At 37.7% G+C, this 22,251-nt stretch overlaps 1 protein-coding gene and 1 long non-coding RNA gene across 2 annotated transcripts in view; one reads left to right on the top strand and one right to left on the bottom strand.

Moving 5' to 3' along the window:
* The window catches only part of CAMK1D (calcium/calmodulin dependent protein kinase ID), a 254,369-nt gene extending 242,688 nt beyond the window's left edge, over positions 1-11,681 (top strand). The window contains exons 9-11 of the mRNA XM_066592044.1: positions 3,821-3,908; positions 5,575-5,707; positions 9,652-11,681. Of these exons, the coding sequence (XP_066448141.1) occupies positions 3,821-3,908; positions 5,575-5,707; positions 9,652-9,779 (349 nt within the window). The 3' untranslated portion in view covers positions 9,780-11,681. The remainder of the gene's footprint in view (positions 1-3,820; positions 3,909-5,574; positions 5,708-9,651) is intronic.
* LOC136612021 (uncharacterized) overlaps positions 1-22,251 on the bottom strand; it is a 516,282-nt gene that overhangs the window by 401,812 nt on the left and 92,219 nt on the right. The gene's annotated exons all lie outside the window — the stretch shown is intronic.

The raw sequence follows: 22,251 nt of genomic DNA, 5'->3' as shown, positions 1-22,251 counted from the left end.
AACTATATAAAAAAAGACCCTGTTTAAACATGTCATAACCTGATCATTGTTCATCCACTCATGTCATAAGCCATGATTCCCAGTACTGAGTGCTGTAGGGTCTAAAGAAAATTGGGTTTAATGCCAGACACATGTAAATCAGAACAGTGTAGTCACAACACAACCGTGCAGACCTAACAGCTCGCATTTATGCACCTTCGTATTCTGTTGTTACGCTTACATTACAGATATTTCCAACAACTTCCTGTTCATACATTAATCCAGTAAAATATAGCATCACTTTTATAACTATTACTTGTAACATTTAAACACTTATACCACCATCACACGAGCATATGTGTTTTTTTGCGTGGATGAGCTTTTTTTCCGGAATGAACGCTCCTCTCTTTGTGTGAGTATTGGCGTATTTTACTGTACTTTTTGCACCCACAAAGCACTTTCATTTGTGCGCGGCAAAAAAAAGATGCACTCATTTAAATGGCTATTTAGTCTAAAAAGGCATAGACATGGGGAATGGCCCAGGGATCTCATAGTTCTGTTGTGTGGGGGGAATTTGTATCTTGTCCATGGTCAGTACATGTGAGCAGGCTTTGCAGCTGACCATGGACAAGATACAAACCCCAAACACACAGCTGGACTATAGGATCCCGGGGACATTCACATGTTCCATGCCTGATGTTGTGTACCTGATCCGATGCAGTAAATGTCCTGTTGGGGAGCTTGATGTTGGAGAAACAGAAAAAAAACTGAAAGTGAGGATGAGGTTTCATTGCCACACAATTAAAGAAAGAAAGACCGAATTACCTGTGGCTGAGCATTTTTCTAGCCAATGACACAACATATGAAGGAAACTTCAAATCTCAATATCATAGAATAATTTGGGGGTACAAGTTTATAACCATCTTTCACACACTCAACATTGGCTTAAATATTTCAAGAGGCTTCATGTTACAATGGAGCATATGAGAAATCTATAGCAAAGATAGCATGGCCGTTTACATACGATTGTCGTTTCAATAAACACGAATTAACGACCTTTTTTGCTTTCAAATGCTGAGCAATTACACTTAAAGATGATCATTAAAAAAACTTTCCCATTTTCCTCATTAGCTAAAGTAAACACTGTATATGTTGTTTGCTCAGATTGGTGTGTGTTTATGCAAGGAATCTTTAGGCCAGGAGGTTTTTAATTAGTGTGATGAAAAGCCTTTGTCTTCTGTAACATGAGTAAACAAGTAGTCATTGTGTTTAGCACTGCAAGCAATCAACCCTCCTGGCAAAACTAAATGGCTGAATGAATGTCATTTATACCAAACGGATCTATTCCATTAAAGCTGAGGAAGAACACTGAGTAGGTTCGAAAGCTCACTATAACATAATGTATTTTTGTTAGCCATTAAAAGCTATACTATCTACAGGATTACTTTGTTTCTCCTACTGAGAGTAGTCACATTTTATTCAAGTCTATGGGACTGCAGGAGATAGCCAAATCCAATGAATGACTTAATAGTGCTTGGCTAACATGCTCTGTAATTGCCATTATTTGTAGAAAAATATTGCAGTCACTGATTTCCGAGAATGCGTCAATATACGTGCTAATTTCAAAAATTGTTTGAGCATAGTGTACACGCAATAGTATGTCCTTTAATATCAGACTGAAGTAAATGCAGAAAAGCTTGTAATAAGAAAACTCATAGAATATTAAAAAGGTACTTCCAAAGATGGTACTCTCTGCTCTCTCCCACCAACACTTTAAAGCTTCTTGTTAGAGACATGACCGGCACTATCGTTGGAAGTATCCTTTAACACAACTTTGAAGCCTGGTTCACTTATAGCAGATTTGTTGCCATTTACTAATGTGGATTTCACAAAACAATTTTACAACAAACTTCAGTGCGACAGAATGGAGTTTTAGAAAGCCTCTTATTCACATGCAGCAGAAAACAAATGCATGGGTTTCAAATCTGCCCTATGTTCTGGATTACTTCTACAGACTTCAATCTTTGAAAAGAAAACCGTGAAATCCATGTCAAAATTGTGGCATGCAAAATTTCCACCACATCTAAACATACCCTTGCTGTAAACCTATATCTTCTGCCACTAGATGTCAAAATAAACTTGTGAGCTAAACTATTGCAAACACATCTTGATGGAACGAAAATCAAAACATAAGCTCTGAAGGATAAACATGTTCCATAAGGTTTGAGCATGGAATATACACACAGACTCATGGTAATTGAAATCATGTATTTGAAAAGGCTTACCTGTTTTTCTAGTAAATGGTAATGCATAAAACATCAGATCTTTAGTTTTTTTTTACTTAAAGCAATATAAAAAGTTTATTATTAGTAAGCGTTTTTACAGCAGATTTTCCCAGCATATAACATTGTGGTGACATTAAATAAACATAGTGCCTCTCCTGAGCAAAAACTAAATGTTTGTAGCATACAACCCTAATGCAAGATTCCTCTTTGTGATATTTCAACAATATCAGATTCTTGTTCATCGGCAGTTAATTAGATTCAATTATATGCAGGGGGAGGCAAAAGTCTAGACACATCCGTTTAACTGGTGTTATAATGAAAGATTAAGTTGGGTGTAAAAGTAAATGCCCATTTAGACACAACAACTATCACTTAAAATTCGCTCAAAATCCATTTTTTGAGCGATAATCGTTGTCTAAACATGCTACCATCGTGCACTGTTCGTGCACTATTCGTTCATTGCTGATTTCTTGCAAGCTAAAGTTCAGCAATGAGCCTTATCAGCACCACGCGCTTAGTTGAATGCTGATAGCATTCTTTTAGCTGGTATGCCGCACGGAGCTCTCAGTAATAGCTCTGAGAACAAAGCAGCTCCTGCTGTTCTTGGCGCTATCAGCTCAGCGGGATACCAGCTGAGAGCTCCGAGAACAAAGCAGCTGCTTGCAGAAGACAGTGCTTCCACTGTCTTCTGCAAACAGCAAAAGCCTTCATTTAGACACTAATAAGCAGTTAGGTAGCAAATTAGCTACTTAAGAGCTTCTGCAAAGTGATCGCTCAAAACTGTCACTCAAACTGCTGTTTTGAGCGAATTTTGAGCTATCATCTTGCCGTGTAAATGCACCTTAATAATTGGGCAGGAGAATGCATTTTTTAGAGGAGACTTTTTGACAGCCATTTTGAAATCCGCCATATTGAATTCAGTTCAGGTTTTTCAAATGAGAAGGGGGTCATGTGATATATCAATCTTGGCTAGATATGATTAACATCTTTAAAATCCCTAAAGAGTGGCTGGTCTTTTTGAAACAAAACACCCTGGTCTGTAAGGGGTTAAAACTCTAGTGAAACCAGGCATTTACACAAGCATGGCAATGACATAGAGCAGTCAGTTTTAGAATATAAGTCTAGATAACAATACATATGTATTTGCTATTCATGGCTTGTAGACAGATGTATGACTACACCTTTGGCATTGTAAGGATGCCTTTTTTAAAAAGGTTTATTAGTTTATCAAAATATGACTTTCTTGCATCCAGAAACAGGGCCACTCTTTTCCATGAGCTGTATCCTGTACTGTAGCTCAGCCTGATTTAACTGAGGATAAGAATGGTACTAGTTTTATCAATGGCACACGGTGGGGGGTCCTGTTACAGATTTGAACTGAGGCCTAGGAGCTTCATGTTACATATCAGAGAGGCCTGCCATTGTACGGCTGTTCTTCTGGACTGTGTTGTCACTTTGGCCTTGAAATAATTTTGACAGTCCAACACTGAGAAGATTTATCACTGTTTATGTAGTTGATGTTTAAATACAAAATCTGTATTTGGAATATTTTTCAGGATTGCTGGAGATACCGCCCTCTGTAAAAACATACATGAATCTGTTAGTGCTCAAATACGTAAAAACTTTGCAAAAAGTAAATGGAGGGTAAGTGTTTACAAAATGCGATTGCTTTTTTTACTGTCTTAAGAAGCATGAAAAGTGTGATAATGTATGTAATAAAAAGAAAGAAAATGGATGTAGATGGAACCAAGGGTTTGATGGCAGATTAGAAGTTGGCTTTTAACACATACAAAGCTTGATTCCAGGACAAAACTGAATAGTCAATTGCCAGTTACCATTTTCAGCTAGATTCTTTGATTGGCCATCTACTCCATTGTTATGTTGACATACAACTGCTCCTGTACTTCAAAACTGTATAAAACTGGTATACTACTGTAAAATGCCAACAAACCGTATACCAATAAGACATTGATATCAGTCAGTATGTATGTAGTATATTGCAGTAAATTGAAATAATGATGTTACAATTAATTTCATGAGTCACTGTTTCTTCTCTCCCACTTTTCATTTATTTTTCTTTTGTTGATATATTTATATACTTACATACCGATGGTTTTTTCATTTTGTTACTTACATTTATAAACCTGAAGTTAATAAAAAGAAAACGGACAAGGGAAAAAATAGCAACTTGTTACATTTCTGCAAAGTGCAAGTACGGTGCCCCTCACAGATGTCATCGTCATGTCAAACAAAGACATAAATTATATGACCTACTTGGACTTGAATGGAAACATAATACCACAAATATGCTAAAACATATACATTTTATTAAGACAAATGAATACAGGAGTGAGAATTCTATCCATAACCCACTTTGGTGGGGAAAAACCTGCGTAGAAGCAGGATGATCACCCCAATAAGGGCAACCAAACATTAGCAACTCAGAGGGCCTATTCTGTCACTGACATCTGATGGATCAGACAAACAGACAGAGATCTGATCAGCATGCATGCTAAAACCAGAATGACGTCACCCACGGAGAAGAGGAACCGGAGTATATCAGCACTGAACAGGCAATCCACCTCACAGCCTGCCTAATCACCCACCATCTGCAGAGTCATGCTCCTACTAGTGCATAGCACTTACTGTCACATCATGACTAGAGATGAGCGAACCTACTCGGTTCGGGTGTTTTTGAACTCGAGCACCGCTTTTTCCGAGTAACTTACTACTCGGACGAAAAGATTTGGGGGGCGTGGGGCGGCGTGTTGGAGCGGGGGGGTAGCAGTGGGGAACAGGGGGGATCTCTCTCTCCCCCCCCCCTTCCCCCACTCCCCTATGCAATTGTATCATTTAGAAGGCACTTTGCTTTAGGATTAATTTTAGACATGCAATGTGTGACATATGATGCCTTAATTTTATGTCAGATTTGGACATGGTAAGTATGTTGTAAACACAGATCCTATACATCTAATGTAATCCCTAAAAAACATTGGAAATTCTTTTCTAAATACAAAACTAAGAAGTTTACGGTTCCACTTTGTGTTTTGCTTTATTGTTTTTAACATTTTAATTGTTGTTGGTCTTCAATTAAAAATCTTACCTGTTTATTCAAGGGTGAATGCTCTTATGAAAGTTTTTAAGGAAATCTGTACTCTTGGTTTCTTCCCTACTAAACCACCACCGACACGTTATTTAGCTGATTAATAGTTTCAGTGTATGCTTTTATGCAAACCCATACTGAATAATATAAAAATGTAACTAGATTTATGTGTGCGGTTTCTGACATGTAAGTTCTGTCATCCCTCAGCAAGCATTTAATGCTACTGCAGTAGTAAGACACATGAGAAGATTGCACCTTGGAAGCAGCCAAGACAGTTCAAGTATGTCCAGTGGACACAACCCTGCAAACGCTCTTCCAGATGGAACAAGTCGTAAAGACTGTAGGTATATTTTTCCTCAGTGATAACAGCACCAAGTTATTAAGTTTGATATTATTAGTGACAAATGAAGTTGGGCTTTGTAGCTCATCAGTGTTTGCATTAGGTAATTCCATATTGCTCATATAGTAGTATTGTAATTGCTCCCTTCTCAAGCAGAATCCAGTAATAACCTAAAGGCCTACGAGAAATTTCAAATATCCCACCTTTGCCACACAGATTTCAGCAGAATACAGACACGGCAGCCTATATTATACTAATTAAATGCTGGCACAAACTGAATGTATTTCAGCAGATTGTGACATGCTTCGCCAGACTGACAGATAACTTGTATTCTCTATATGTTCAAACAGGTTAATGGCTGGAAATTATTATGTTACTCTCCTTAAAATGATTAAAGAGATTTCCCAAAATTGGAGTTTCACCTTAGGGGTTCTGTCATTAACTTTAAAATGAATATACTATAGTTCATTTTAACCTGGATATATATAAGCTGATATTTTTCTTCCAATGCCATGGTGGTTTGCATTTAAAGGCTGCTAAATGCAGCTCAGGAAAGATGGCAGCCCTCATAGTCATGTACAGACAACAGAATAAAAAATCTACAATCAGAAAATAAGAACGGATTACGAAAATGAAATATGGTTTTCTATCTGGTTTTAATTAATACGGAAAAATTTTGGTGATCTAGTCCCTTTAAGGCCAAAGGGATGTCCAATGCGCTACTAGATGGGTGTCTCAAATAAAGTGCCCATTCAGTGCTTATGATTTGTGACCGTTTTAGCAAGAGAATAAAGTACAAGTTATCAGTGGACGGGATAAAACTAGCTTAAATACTATTGACATGGCAGCATAAGCTGCAAACTTGAATACTCTAAGAAATACTCATATCAACCGTCCTATGTTATAACAAAAAAAACAAAAACTCAAAAATGAAAATTTTTCAAAAATAGAACAAACAATAAAAAGCGAATCATACATTTTCTAAGACTGCTTCAGGTGATATTAGTGGATCCTCATATTATTTGCATTCATAAAATATTCTGGAGAACTATACCATGAGAGGTGACAACTAGAATAACTGAATATGACATAAAGAGAAAATACTTTATCTCCTTGAGCTGGTCTGCTATAACTCTAAACAAATTTGTGTTTAGAGGAAAACTTCAGTCATCATGACTTTATTGAGCGTATGTGTTTTGTGAGTCATGTTTTAAGGAACCTTGTAAAAGAAGTTAGACATCAGACTCCTTTTCCTACTTTTACATGAATTTGTCCCAATAACATAGTGGAAAGTTTAAGGTGTATTCATTATTGAAATACTATCCCTACTTGAATTAAGTACATCCATGTCTTTTTGTAGCCTACGCATGTATTCTAAAGAAGGGTTGCTCAAAGTTTTATTCTCAGGCCAGTTTAAGTTATGAGTAATTTAATATCAACGGAACTGAATTCAACCGTCTTTTACTGTCAGTTTTAATAAGTGAACATATCATGGAAAATCCAGTCTCTAGTTCTCTGTGACCAAAAACATGCAAGAGGGGAAAGACAAGGTCACTTCTTTTCTTTTCCAAGGTGCACACAGGCAATAAGAAGTGAGGTACAAAATCAGGAAGGTTAGACGACATACTTTGCATTTATTAAGACAATATATAAAGTTCCAGACATTCTGCATTTACTATCCATATACACGTAGAAGTGAAATTGTCATAGAGATATGATATGTGCAATCTAGTCTTTTTTTCCTTTATCAAGCTTGTGTTACATTATATGAAGCATTTAAACAACTGGCAAAAAAGGGGATTATAGTAAGTAAATTTTGTAACATGGAAGGAACCAACAAGGGTAAAAAAATGCATATGAGTTATATACAACGGAATATAAGTATGTCATTTTGTATATATACAGTATGGCATTATAATAGATAATAGACAGATAATAGAATGTATTACAAGGAAAAGATATTGTGATACCACTTGTAAACAAAACCTCACAAATATTCGGCCATGAAAAAGAATACAAAATTGTGTACCAACAAGACTTAAATGGGTTTTCTGAAGAAGCTGAAGTAGTAAAATAGAAAAAAAAAGCCATACTTACCTTTCCAATGGCCTCCCCCTCCTTCCAGCAGTCACATGTCATTTGCTGCTCATGCGATTACTCAGCCAATCACTGGCCTCAGCAAGCATCTGCACATGACTGGCTCATTTCTTATGCGTTCATGCTGAAATTGCCTGTTAAGCCTGGTAATCGCTGCTACATTGAACACATTAAAGGTAAGTAGGAAATGTCTAAGGTGAGAACTTCCTTATGGCAGCACCCTTTGGTTACTGCAGCAGGCAAGATTTGAAAAAATATGATGCCCATTTTCAGCATTAAGCACTGTGCTATCCCAGTAAAGTGTATAGTAATCAGTACTAGTTATGCTGCGCAGTAAACTACAACAACTATTTCTTACATTCAGCTTCTTAAGTTGGGGCTCTTCTACACCGGAACTTCCATCACCGAATTCCGTTAAAAAATACAATAAAATAGCACAGTATGCTGAGCTATTTTGTCTTGTAAACTGCTGGAAGCCCAGCCAGAAACTGAACAGGCCACATTATAGTTAGTGGGACCATACAGTGCAGTTCTGTTCCGCCATATGATGGTTCTATTCGTCCACTGGATGCTGTTTTCTTGCTCCTATACTAGAGCTGGAAATGGATCTTAAAAACGAAGATGTGATCAAGCCCTTACCCAAATATCTACAGTACAATCTCTGTTTTATTAAATAAGACATTTATGTGGAGCCTGTGTGGTGGCACACATTGTCCCTAGGCCTTTATACTGTGAAGCTGTAAGCGCTCTATGTGCTGCCAATGGGAGCCTGTATAGCGGGTGTATTTTCAACTTGTAGCAATTGTAACTTTCTGAGGATAGTTTGAAAACCATATTTGGTAAACAATCAAAATATTTCTCATTAATATAGTTCCTGTAAAACTGCATTACTTATCACGTCTTTATTGTGAATATAGCTGTAAGTATTTTATAAACAATGTACCCATATTTAACTTTTGTAAATGTTTTAAAGTATTATACCTCTCATGTAGTGATCCCCAGTGAAGCATATACCTCTCATGTAGTGATCCACAGTGAAGCATATACCTCTCATGTAGTGATCCCCATCTGTTTTGAAGTAGCCATGGTACGGTACATGTAATAATAGATGCAATGTGTCATATAAAAGCATATTCAACATAGCACTCCATTTTGAATCAGCTGCGTCTTTCACACTATGAACTTTAATTGCCTTCACTAGTTGTTTTAATGTTCAGAAATTAAATTTACATATTTTTGTGTTTACTTATGTGTTTACTTGACAAAAATGAAAAAGCTTAAAGGGGTTATACAAGTTTGTAGAAAATGGTAGGCTATCTTCCGGATAAGTCATAAATATCTGATCAATGGGTGTCCGCCACCCGAAATGCTCACCAGTCAGTTGATTGAAGGTACTGAGGCCCTTGTTCGATTGCTGCTATTTCAGTATTTAGATCAGAGTACGACCTTGTTCATACTCAGAATGTCATACTTTTCGGGGCTGCTGTTCTGAGTACTGCAAGCTTGCCTCATCAAAGTGAAAAATAAGGTATTCTGAGTATGAACAGGATCGTACTCTGATGTAAACATTAAATGTTGAAAGCACTTGGACGAGCACTCCAGCCCCTTCAATCAACTAATTGTCAGGGTTCCTGGGTGGCAGACTCCTAATCAGGTATTGATGACCTTTCCTGAACATAGGTCTTCGATTTCTTCAGGTTGGATTGCCGCTTTAACAATATAACATAGGGCATGTGTGAATTCACAAAAGTATGAACTATAAGTTACATTGTATGATTGTTTGCTTTTGTGTTACTTGTGAACAATATGGTAGTTCCATAACACCTTTATTTGTACTTTTTCCACAGGTAAGTCTCCATCCAGCCCATATAGCTTCTTGTCTGGCGTAACCTCGTCTTCAACTATTACAGCAGTAGGTGGAGATCGTAGGCCGAGACCAGCTTCAATCACAACAGTGCATTCTGGAAGCAAATAAGCAGCCAAAGATCGAGTCAAAGAGCAGACTCTCTTCATTTGATTTAATTCTGAATTGTGCACTGCAGGATGGACTCATAGTATATAAAAGGAAATTTTTTATGGCCATATTTTATACTTCAACAGAGATAGTTTGATGTGTTATAAACTGCATTGGCTCCAGCTCCAATAAGGCAAAATAGTTTGGCTGTATCTGGTGCTGCATGAGTCTTGCAATATTCTTACTACTGGACATTACTTTTTTTTGATAATTTGCTTTATTTTCAATGTGGGTACTGGTATTGTACTTTTTCATTAATTGAGGTCTCAACTGGATAATTTAATTAATACTAATTTGAATGGTTTGCTTTATATTTGTATTCTAATATGATATTTTGCATTCAAATAATGGTGTTCTTATTTTTCTCGCAGAGACAGAGAATATAGTAAGTGAACAATGAGTAACTGAAAAATATAGAGTATCTTGTGAATGACTACACTGGAACATATTGTAGTATGTGAACAATGGCACCTCTTTAAGAAATAGAAGTTATTTTTTGTCCATTCCGCGATCTCTTGCTTTTAAAGCTTCCAAGAAAACACATTGATGGTCTATTCCAAGGGCCCTTTTACACAGGCCAATAAATCGTTCATATTCCCGCATCCAATTATCGCTCAGTGTAAATCCATGCCCTGACATGAGAATTTGTTTGCTTCTCATTAATCGTTCAGTTTCTGCATGCAGAAACCTGAATGACAGATTGGCCATGTAAACAGGAAGTTGTTTACTTATGAACAACTGCCTGTTTATTGAGAATGGGGGCGAGCTGGAATCATCGCCAGCCCACTTGACTTTTGTTCACTAGTGATGATCAGTCCTATGTAAAAGCACAGAAACGATTATCACTGGGACAATCTGTGAGGGCATCTGTGCCCAACAGTTTGTCCTGTGTACAAGGGCCCTTAGAAATTAGCTATGAATGTGACGTCAGTGGGAGTACAACCATCAGGACCCCTACTGATCAGCAGAAATAAAGAGCTGTGGTCCTCCTGCACCTGAATGGGGCTGTGATGGAGTAGCAGACACAGCTGCATGTATGTATGCTCAATGGTGTCTGGATAAACATTGAAAGGGTTGTAGCACTGCCTAATTGATAAAAAGATCATAATAGTAACGTATATTTCTGGTAAACCCTTTAATGGCTGCTTGAAAAGAATACACGCTTCTTTGGCTTGCAAATTGGGGAAGGTGCTGTTACTCTACACTTTTTTTGGGGGTGCAGAAAAAAGTTACAGTGGTAACAACATTAATTTATCAGAGTTTACTTTCTCTGCTCTCTGGTTATCTGCCACTAAATATAGTTTCTGATTTTAAAAAATATATTTCAGTTTGTTTCTAATACTGGGCAGAGGATAGCATATTAAAAAGGGCTTTATCGTTAACGCTAAGGGACTTGCAACATTTACATTTTACAAAATTAAAAACTACCGTATATACTAGAGTATAAGCCAAGTCAATAGGTTTTACCACAAGAAACTGGTAAAACTTATTGACTCGAGTATAAGCCTAGCTATACTCGAGTATATACTAGGTTAAAAAAAACCCGCAATACTCACCTCTCAGCTGGCGTCTGTGTCCCTGGCGCGATGCTGTCCCTGGTGCAATACTCTCCCCCGTGATGCGGCAAGCTGCTTCAGACTTCTCCCCACTGCCATCTCCCTGGCTTGGTTTTCAATTCCTCCGACGTCGGCGCTTTGTAACTAAGCACTGTGATTGGATCGAGCACCAGCCAATCACAGCCAAGCTCGATAAACCAATCATAGCTATTCAATGATGTCATTCACTGAATGGCTGTGAATGATCGAGCTCCAGCTGTGATTGTCTGGCGCTCGATGCAATCACAGCACAGTGCTTAGTTACACAGCGCCGACGGCAGGGGAATTGAAAACCGAGCCAGGAAGATGACAGTGGGGAGAAGTCTGAAGCAGCTTGCTGCACCGCCGGGAAAAGCATTGTGCCAGGGACACAGACGCCGGCTGAGAAGTGAGTATTGAGGGGTTTGTTTACCCTCACTTGAGTATAAGCGAAGGGGGGCTTTTTCAGCACATTTTTTTTGTGCTGAAAAGCTCTGCTTGTACTCCAGTATATACAGTAAACAATATTTCTTTAGTTACAAATCAGGACAAAGATATATTATGTACACTTCAAAATCTAAAGTTAAATTACTGTGCCTGAAATTACAAATTAAATACTGTGTCAAATGTTTTATCCACAATCTTCCTGACCAAAATTTTCTCTCTACAATCACTCTCACATTCTCCCGTAATTTTATTCTTAAAAAAAAACCTACAATATTGACCTTCCACTCTTTGTTAGAAGGTCTAATGCTACACAGAGAATATGGCACCTATAAATATTGCCTAATTTAAAAAGCAAGAAAGGACCTAGTGAAAACTTGTAGTGTGGGTTTTTAAAAATGGGTTGTTATCATAAACAGACATGTTTCAGTGCGCACAGTAGACTTCATAGGCTTCGTTTGCTTTTAACTGGCATACAATTTACAATATCTCCATGCAAATGTATTTGATTATACTTTAGTCATTAATTATATTTTTTCCTTGTCATGCGTTTTGAATCATTTTAGTAGAATTTATTTTACTTTGTGGTGGGTTTTTTTTTCCTTTTTTTTTCTTTTTCTTTTTTTGTTTAATAAAAAATTCCTATTTTTAATATATTTTCTTTGATTACCTAATATCTGAGGATAAATATTATGGGAAAATGGCAGACACAACTATTTTAAATATGGATATTATTTTTAGGATTAGTAGACTTTTGCAATCTTGTGCAATAGAACACTTTGTTCTCAATGTATGAAATCACCACACAAACCTTCCAACTAGATACTTCTATGGGAGGTGAAAAAAATAAAAAATCTAACTTTTATGGGCACCACTTCAACTTCTTTTCGCAAAGTTGTTTTTACCTATGCCACTGTGTTTTGAAAGACTCGTATAATAAATGCAGATGGAAGCTGGGTTCCATGTTCAACAAGTTTTAAAGTTAAAACCTTAGTAATATTACATTGGTCTATAGAAATGACATCTAAATGTACAGAGAATATTTAGTTGTTAACAAACTATGCTGGTTAAAACATAATACATGCTGGAACTTGAGGCGTGCTATTCCAAAAGTTCAAATGTGTATTATTCTTAAAGGGTTTGTATGGGATTACAAAAACATGGCTGGTTTCATCTAGAAACAGCAGCATAACTGTCCATGGGTTGTTTGGTATTGCAACTCATTTCCATTGAAGTGAATGTGAATAAGTTTAAATGCCAAACAAAACCTGTGGACAGGTATGGCATTATTCTTTAGAAGAAAGCAACTGTATTTTTCAAAATTCTGTACAACCCCTTTAATAACACTTTTTTAGTTGTATAATTTCTTTAAATACACCATTTTACCTATAGTAATTTATATTTCTTAGAGATTACATTAGAGCTCACCCTTTATCTAAATTTTTAAATGCCCTTGTTATTTCAGGCTTTAGGTAAACCATGTTCATATAACCTAAAACAGTATGAGGACATCACAGATGTAAATGGGGTCCCAAGTGGAGGACCTAAGAGCTAAAACATAGGGCACAAATTAGAAGTGCTGTGGAAGGCCCGTTCTAGCCATTTTGTGGAAAAATGAATGTCAGACTTGTAAAACTGTATGTCCCTTGCAGCCTTCCTCAATAATGACTACTGATCACCGAAAATTGACGGAGATGGGGGTTGTCTTCTTGAAACAATCATTTTAATATGATGAGATAAATGCATATGATGACATTAGGGTTTTTAATCCATGCTGATAGTAGTCATACGGTTATTTTAATGTGGTTTCAAGGCATGCTAGCAGTAAACATTCTTGAATTAAGTCTTGTTAATCCAGCGGCATTACAGTTGTCATATTTTATTTTGTTATATAACTCCTCTTTTGAACAAAATATTAACAAAGTTTTTACGTGAATTTAATAATCTCATCATCTTGTACCAAGTACAGTGCTTCTTTTATTCTCTCTTCATGCAAAAAACAAAGGTAAACATTTGACCATTGTATGTATGAGATTTATCTACACACATTCATGTGACATATCCTGGAAACAGGAATCAGAAAGAATGTTTTATTTAGTGTTTGGCTTGAATAGAAAAAAATTAAATTGAAAAGCAGAACAAGCGAAAAGCAAAGAATCCATAAAGATAGTCAACATTTTATGTAGTCATTTTAAACAGTAGAATGTTGTAAATATGCAGTTCAAAAGTGGAGTTTTTGTGTTACTGTACTGTTTGAAGTTGGGTGGTAAGTACAGTCTTTCATGTGCCACACAAGGAATCCATTTTCAACGTTTCACAATACTTTAAAATTTAGTTTTAAACTATTTTTTTTTTTGCTTTCACGTTTTTATTAAAAGAGTTGTCCAGGACTAGAAAGAAAGAGTCTGCTTTTTTTTTTTTCCAGAAACAGTGCCATATCTGTCCACGGGTTCTGTCTGGTATTACATCTTAACCCCATTCGAGTGAATAGAGCTGAACTGCAATACCAAACATAGCCAATGGACTGACCGTGATGTATCTGCAATCACAGCAGACCATTTCTTTCTAACGCTGGTTAGGTCCCTTTATACATTCTGTTTCCAAAGAAATCGAACTACAGATATTTCCATCTTTACCCTAGCTCTAATTTGCTTAAGGACTTCAGTTTCTCATAAAACATTCAATACAATATCGATGCATGCTAACAAACACCTTGAATTCAGAAATTCACAATACAACCACTGGGAAGCCACCATAAACATATATAGGATAGATGTCTTGTGATAGAGTATCTCAAAATCATGTTGTTTTGAAAAGCCACTGTAATTGACCCATGACACATATTACTGAACATATTCAGCCAAGAGGAAAGTTAAGGTAGGACACATCAATATATATATTTGAGCTTATAGTATATTCATATGGACCCATGAACTGCAACGCAGCAAATAAGGTATGGAAATCCCTAAAGTGGATCTGCTGTCTAAATGTGCTGTGCTTTAGAGGTGCAGCACATTGCAGAGATAGATCAGTTCTCTTATTAGTTAAATAGCATTAATAATATTGTGGTGTTAGACTAATAGGAGAAATCAAAGACTACAGCACATTCATAGTTATGAGTTCACCTCCCTGCACTTGGGCCACCTGCATACAGCAGAGCTGGATTCCGTATGCGGGAGCCTGCAGCAGAATCCAATTCTGACAGCAGCGTCCACGCGTACCTGTCATTTCTCCTCTTCACCTGTACTGCGGATTGACTGGGCGGCTCGCCGTCAGACATGCGCAGTACAGATTTTTTTCTTTCACATTTATTTTCTCCCTGCACTGACGCTAGGCAATGACACGGAATCCGCGACCTGTCCGCAATGTTAATTAACTTCAATGGAAGCCACCCACATGGAATCCATGCAAAAATGGAGCAAGCTGTGATTTTTCCTCTGTGAGTGGAAACCGCAATCGGTTTCCACTCGTATGCAGGAAGAATAGATTTCCCTAGCATGCTATGGAAGGTATTTGCTGCCGATCCACGGATCCCCGCTCCGGATTCCGCAGCAAAAATCTGCCTGTGTGAATGCGGCCTTACACAGAGCAGCATATTTAAGTGACAGATCCATTTTACATTAAGAGCACTTCATTTAATCTGGAAGTTTATTCTGATATCCACTAAACTGTTTCCCTACGTCTTTCAATTTAATTAATACGTTTCTTTATTAATTGAGCACAAAATCACAACAAATTGCTGTTATTCTTTAGCGGAAAATGAGTTTATAATTTACAAGCATGCTCTATACAACATCAAGACAACAGACATATTATTCAACACATTTCAGGTTTTCATACATTTCTCCAGTGTGATATACTTCATTGTTTTGCTTAGAAAAAAAGTGTCCCTGTTTTTATAATGTTATGACTAATATCAGAAATATGCAGGCAGATGGTTTTGTAGTTAGAATTTTGTTTTTTTTCTGTCTACCTTTTCCTAGAATGTGGCTGTAGGCTAAAGTGTGCTCGTGTGTAGACTTTTTATATTATTATAGCATTGTATTTTCTAGCCACAGTGTCTAATGTACATAAAGGGAATCTGTCACTTTCAGGGTATCCATCACTATCTGACACTACCTTATGTGTGTTAATGCAAGTCATGACAGATTCCCTTTCAAATAACTGCAAAAAAACCAAAAGCACTTCCATAGCGCAGGTATCTGAGGGAAAATAAAGTGTTATAGCAGAAGCGCTCACCTGAGGCACTAGAGGATGACGGAACACTGATCACTGAATGGGTTAAACAGCTGCTGTCCTTCCGTCAAACATTCTGTTTCCAAAGAAATCTAACTACAGAACATTGGAACCAAGTCCGGGATGCTATAGTGAATAGATCACCAAAAGGAGGAAAAAGATCGGTGCTGCTATTTGTGTCAGTAATAAGAGGAAGAATGAATATAAAATCTTTTTTGGGGGGGGGGGGGGCTATGTGTCACTTAGGTAAGTGGCCCGATGAAGGAGCCAGTATAGCATCGTAACGCGTAGCCCAAATAAAGATGTTTTCTTCACTCTTCCTCTTATTACTGACATGGGCTGCAGTGTCGTGATTTTGGTGATTTATTCACTACAGATTCCCTTTCAAGGGACCCCATCATGTTGAAAATACAGTCACATCTGCTGACAGAAGGTTATAGCGCAGGAGGAGCTCAGTAGATTGATATACATATTTTTGTGGAAAAGGATCTGGTGTAACTAGTGATTTATTAGTTTAAACTTCTGCTCATTCTTTTCTTAGAATTCCAAGGGGTGGTTTTATCAGTGATTGACGACCAGCCTGGACTCTTACACTTAGAATAAGCAGAGAACTGAATGAATAAATGACACGTTATACTGAATTTCTTTCCACAGAAATATATATGAATCTGCTTAATTGATTTTGCTTATAAACAGAGATTTGACAGCATTTTGAACATAAGAGTTTCCTTTAATATCCTTATTTGTTGCTATATGTAAATAACTGCCATTTGTTCGAGCTAGTAAAACAAATTACTATATTGTACAATAGCTCTTTATCAGGTAAGCTGTAGGGTTGTTTCCCAATATTGGGGTATTTGGTTTTTTTTTTAAATAGCCTAAAATAGGAAAACAAATTTGTTGTTATGCTCATTTTTCTGACTCTCCTTAAATCCAAGTTCCAAGACGCTCTACAGATTACAAACCTCCGTAATGACATATTGCCAGTCTCAGTGATACGTCTTCCTTAAGGATGTCCCTGTGGTTGAAATGTCAATTTGAAGGATTTTAAGTATTAAAGGGGTTTTCCAAGTAAAATAATACATTGATGGCACAATATGATGAAATATATTTAAAAAAAACAATACTCCCCTCTCCACTGCCGCACTGCTCCTGTACCCCGGTCTTCTGTTTACTTTGGCTGCAGTGGTCACGTAGTTGTTTACCAATGTGACCACTGCAGCCAATAGGAGAGCTAACACATCAGTGACGTCCCCTAAATCTGCTGGGGCTTCTACATTGGAAACCGACATGACAGGATTATGGGATGTCATTGGGCCAGAAGACCCGGTGACATCACAGAACAGATGCCATGGTGCCGGAGCACCGAAACAGCACTCTGGTGATTATATTACTAAAATATCGTTTGGGGCAAGGGGGCCCAAAACTAGATTCAAAATTTAAGTCAAACAACCGCTTTAAATCTGCAAGGTATGTGGAGAGCAGTGACAGGAAAACAAATGGAAATCATAAAGGTACATATATTTAAAAGTTTATCACTCTTTTATATTCTATAGACGATCTATGACCAGATTTGACTGTGCAAATTGTGGACAATGTTAAATAAATCCTTTAGACCTGATGAGGCTGGTGTACTGATTTTGAAAATACATGTCAGAACGGTTGCATAATGCTTTTTGAAAATTTTCCTGATATTAAAATCCTAGCTGAGCTCAAAAAAATGCTTAACTTAATGTTAGGTCGGAAAACTTTCAAAAGGATTCTACAGACATGTTGACATGGATTTTCACAGTAAGTGCACAGCCTCATCAGCTCAAAAAGATCTATTCAATAATATACAAGTTTGTATTGTGAAATCTGTTGACAGATCCTCTTTAGGCCAATTTGCAAATTCCAGGAACACCCCTTTGATTCTTCACTGGGTTTGGCATTGAAGCAAACCATTTCACATCTGGAAGGTAATTTATCAACTGTGTGAAAGGTTTAGGCAAAGCTATTTACTACTAAAACTTGTAAGTATAACTAAAAATAGTTGATAATTCCACCTTCCACCTGACAGCCCTCACTTTTCTACCCTTACAGCATGTTCACAGGGAGTTTATTTGGCAGATCGATGTCAGAATCTGTGTCCTTAAGGCTTCATTCACACAAGCGTATATTGGCCCCTTTTTCGCGGCCGGGCGATAAACGCTACTAATCTGATGCATTGGTTTCCAATGCATCAGCTCAGATGGGCGTATTCCTGATGCGTAAAAATGGCTAGCTGGTAAAGATAGTGTATATGGTGTGCATTTTGGCCGGCCGGAAAAGATAGTTCTGGAACTATCTTTTGGTCGGAATACGGCGCTGGAGCTGCTGGAGAAGGGAGGTGTAAGGGAGTTTAGTAGCATGTCTGCTAAACTCTCACTCCCTTCCCTCCTCCTCGACGCCTCCTCCCATTGCTGGCAGCCGACAAGGAGTGGGGAGGAAGCGGGAGTTTAGTACACTAGCTCCAACCCCGTCCCACCCCCTCCCCCTTGCCGACAGCCGTCGAGGGGGCAAAAAGGGGGAGGCAGTTTAGCAGAGCTAAACTGTCTCCCCCTGTCTGATGGTATTCTGGGTGCGGTGTATAATCACCGCACCCTGCCATCTGAATGGGTGTTACAACGGGAGTTGCAGACGTGACTTGGTCACAGCTGCCTCTCGTTCGCACAATTCTCGGCTGCGCTGCAGCTGTGACATGGCCCTCCGAAAATCGTTGTGCCCGTGTTAAAGAGCCCTAATACTCAGAGTGCAAGAGGCCTTAACGGGAGTCTGTCAGTAGTTTTAGCAATGCAAAACTGCTGATAGTGTTTGATAGGGGTGGTAAAGGGGGATGTAATCTGTCATGTGACTGAGGCAACTCTGAGAAAATACATTTTCAATTCCTTGCACTGTAACTGCAAGTGCTCTGGAGGTGGGATTTCTCGCTGAAGTGCTCTCTAGTCTCGCCATTAAGCCAGTCTACAGCTCTCATTAACAGCTCTAGCAGCCTATTAGTTGTATGCCGCGTGGTGCACAAGCATTATTACATTTCCCCCAATGTGATATTTATTAGAACTGTTTAGGCATTTGTGGGTACCTTTGAGAAACTACAGTTTCTATTGGATTATTAGAATATATCTTATATTTAGACTTTACACTCAGTTTGGATTCACATATTCTGTAACCTGGATTATGTTCAGTTTTCCAATATATTTTCATTAGCCAAATGGTATTTACTCTAAACTCAAGGCAGACATTAAATTAAACTGAATGATAAATCTTAAAATACTTGTGATTATTTCCTGTTACTTTATATGGCACCTACATAATCTACGATACTATACACATAAGTAACCATTCACGTCCATTCCTGCCTCTAACAGGACTGGCAATATAATTTTGCTATCAATTAATGATATACAGTAGAACCAATTTCACTCGAAGCCTATTACTATGTCCTTAGAATTAATCAGAGGAAGGCTGTTTGTCCAGAGGAAACCCACAGAAGAGAGAATATACAAACTCCAAGCAGATGCAGCCCTGGTTGATTCAAACCATTTTCTAAATACAGCATAATATTAATCACATTTTTTAGTTTTGAATACCAGCGCCAGCATTGGGACTTTGATGGGTGCGTTTTACATCTCAATGCCAATAATTTGATTTCGACTTGCAAACGCAAGTTGAATTCGGGATAATTGATTACTGCTAAATATAGAGTTCAGGCAGCTGAAATTGTATGACCATGTGTATGGGATGTTATAAATGGTTCAAACATATGCAACACACTCATGTTCACTTATTTACTGCTACACCCTATGATACACCATCTCAAAACCTTATACACAAGTCTGTAAAAAGCAGCAGCGGTATTACAAGTAACAAGGTGGGAAAACATATTTGAAGTTTAAAATGTGTCTGATCTCCTTGCAGCATGTTACAGAGCAAAAGGAGCAGGTTGATATATAATTTAATGTATAGTTTTGTGAAAAATGATTCAGTATAACTTTTTACTGGGCTCTGGACCAGGAGGGGGGGGGGAGGATACTCAATAATTAACAACGATCTCTGTATGCACACTTATACAGGGTAAGCTGTCAGTCATGGAGTGTCTCTGCCCACAAGCCTGATAAACTTGGAGTGAGAGGGCATTTAAATCAATAAAATGAAGGTTATGGCGGCTTCACAGAAGTGTGCGCAAAAATGGTTGTCAGCGCATGAAGAAGGTTGATTCGCGTACGAGTCTGCACATAATGTTTAGAGGCCCAGTTCACACGCATGCACGACACACCACTTCTGTGGATTAAAAGGCTATTTAGTCTAATGAAGTCCAGATGTGTTCTTTTCCTCGTGGTTTTGCGCAGTGTTTCATGAACCCCCTTGCGTATTTGTGCACCTCTTAGAGATTTCTATGGGGGCCTTTGCTGTACAATACACCAAAAGATAGAGCAGGTCCTATTTTTCTTGTGAAGAATCCCATATATGGTTTAAGTGAGAAAATAATCTGTATATCAATCTGCTGAGCTCCTCCTGCTCTATAAGATGCCTCAAGAGATGAGACTGCATGCTCATATTTAAAGAGAACCTGCCATGTTGAACATTTCACAATAGTACAATATATTCCGAAGTGTCTTCCCTAAATGGCTATGTAGACAGTATACCACATTCAGCAGGCTTACAAGTAAATTAACATAATGTCAATGTGGCAATGCAATAGTGAGTGTGAATATAAGAAAAATAAACAAGGGTGTAATGAATGAAGGGCCGTTAATAGGACATGAAATTATATGAAGAAGCGATGTTATCCCCCATATTACTTCTCTTATTTGGTTATTAAATAAATGATTTGTCCATTAGTCATTTTAAAGAAAGGATAAGCAGAAGTGCACACAGAGCAGATCAAAGTTGCAGATTTCTTAAGTAACTTAACCTCTTTGGAACCACCGAGTTAACCTTCATTGAGGATCTTGTATGGTCTTAAAAGCTTAAATATGAAATAACAATTGAAATATAGAAATAAAAAAATACTGCATGAAATGATAATGCATGACTAACTATATAACAGTCTGTTCCCTACTTCTGATGCACTTTCCTTTTCTTTGGAACACTTCCAGGCCAAAGTACTGCTCAATGGAAACAATCCACATAAATGAAATGGTGTCTGTTCTTACAAGAACTGTCATTCTGAGGGTACACTTTATGGAATGGCTTGAGGAGATGCAACAAGTTCTTGTGACAAATGCCCTTTGCTTAATATCTATGCAGTATGTCAGGTGACTAGATTCTCATAACAGAATTTGTCACTTAAGTGTTGCTAATGCTTTCCTTGTTTCCTATGCATGTTTCAGTATGTCTGTGTCCTTTTATGCCTTGTATCACTGTCCTGACACAACGCCTGTCTCAACTCACTTCTATGTGTTTCTACTCATTTTATGACTGTCTGTATAGAATTTAAATGCATGAATGTGTTAAAGGAAACCTGTCACCTGTCTAAAGCACCATAAACTAAGTTATAGTGCTGTTAGGGCCGGTAACAGGGAGTTGGTGCTGTATTGTTCATACCTACTTCCTGGTTCCCACAGTGCCCGCCTGTAAAGTCCGCGCACTGGCCAAAAATGTGACTCTTTTCAGAGTCCCGCGTATGTGTCCTTCCATAGACTTGTATGTGAGAGCGTGAGCACTGAACTCTGAAAAGAGTCCTATGAAAAATACAGCACCCAGCTCCCTGTCACCTGCCCTAACAGCGCTCTAGAAGGGTGACAGGTTCTCTTTAAGTTAGAACTGGCATCTGATATTGGCTAATCTTATATTTTTGGGTGAGTATATATGCAGTCAACACTCTACCCATTAATTATCTCCCTAATTAAAAATGTGAATACAACTATCCGTAAGGAAGATTTTACTTTGGCACAGTCATAAACCCATGTGCAGAATGGATGTTTTTTTTTCATTTTCCAGATGAGTATTGTTGCAAATTGTAATATATTTTGCTTATAATCACAAAGAAATTTGTTATTAGAGGTTAAAAAACAGTAAAATGACTAGGTAACGAGAGGTGAGCAGCAGGCAGAACATGTACAGATTGTTTTCATATGAAGCTTCATGTGTGTATGTCCATTTCCATTGTTCTTCAATGTACCATCAACACATTATGTACTCATGTTCTTTATAACATT

This window comes from Eleutherodactylus coqui, chromosome 2 (genome assembly GCF_035609145.1).
Source record: "Eleutherodactylus coqui strain aEleCoq1 chromosome 2, aEleCoq1.hap1, whole genome shotgun sequence".
Taxonomy (NCBI): Eukaryota; Metazoa; Chordata; class Amphibia; order Anura; family Eleutherodactylidae; genus Eleutherodactylus; species Eleutherodactylus coqui.
This window is presented reverse-complemented; position numbering and strand designations above follow the sequence as displayed.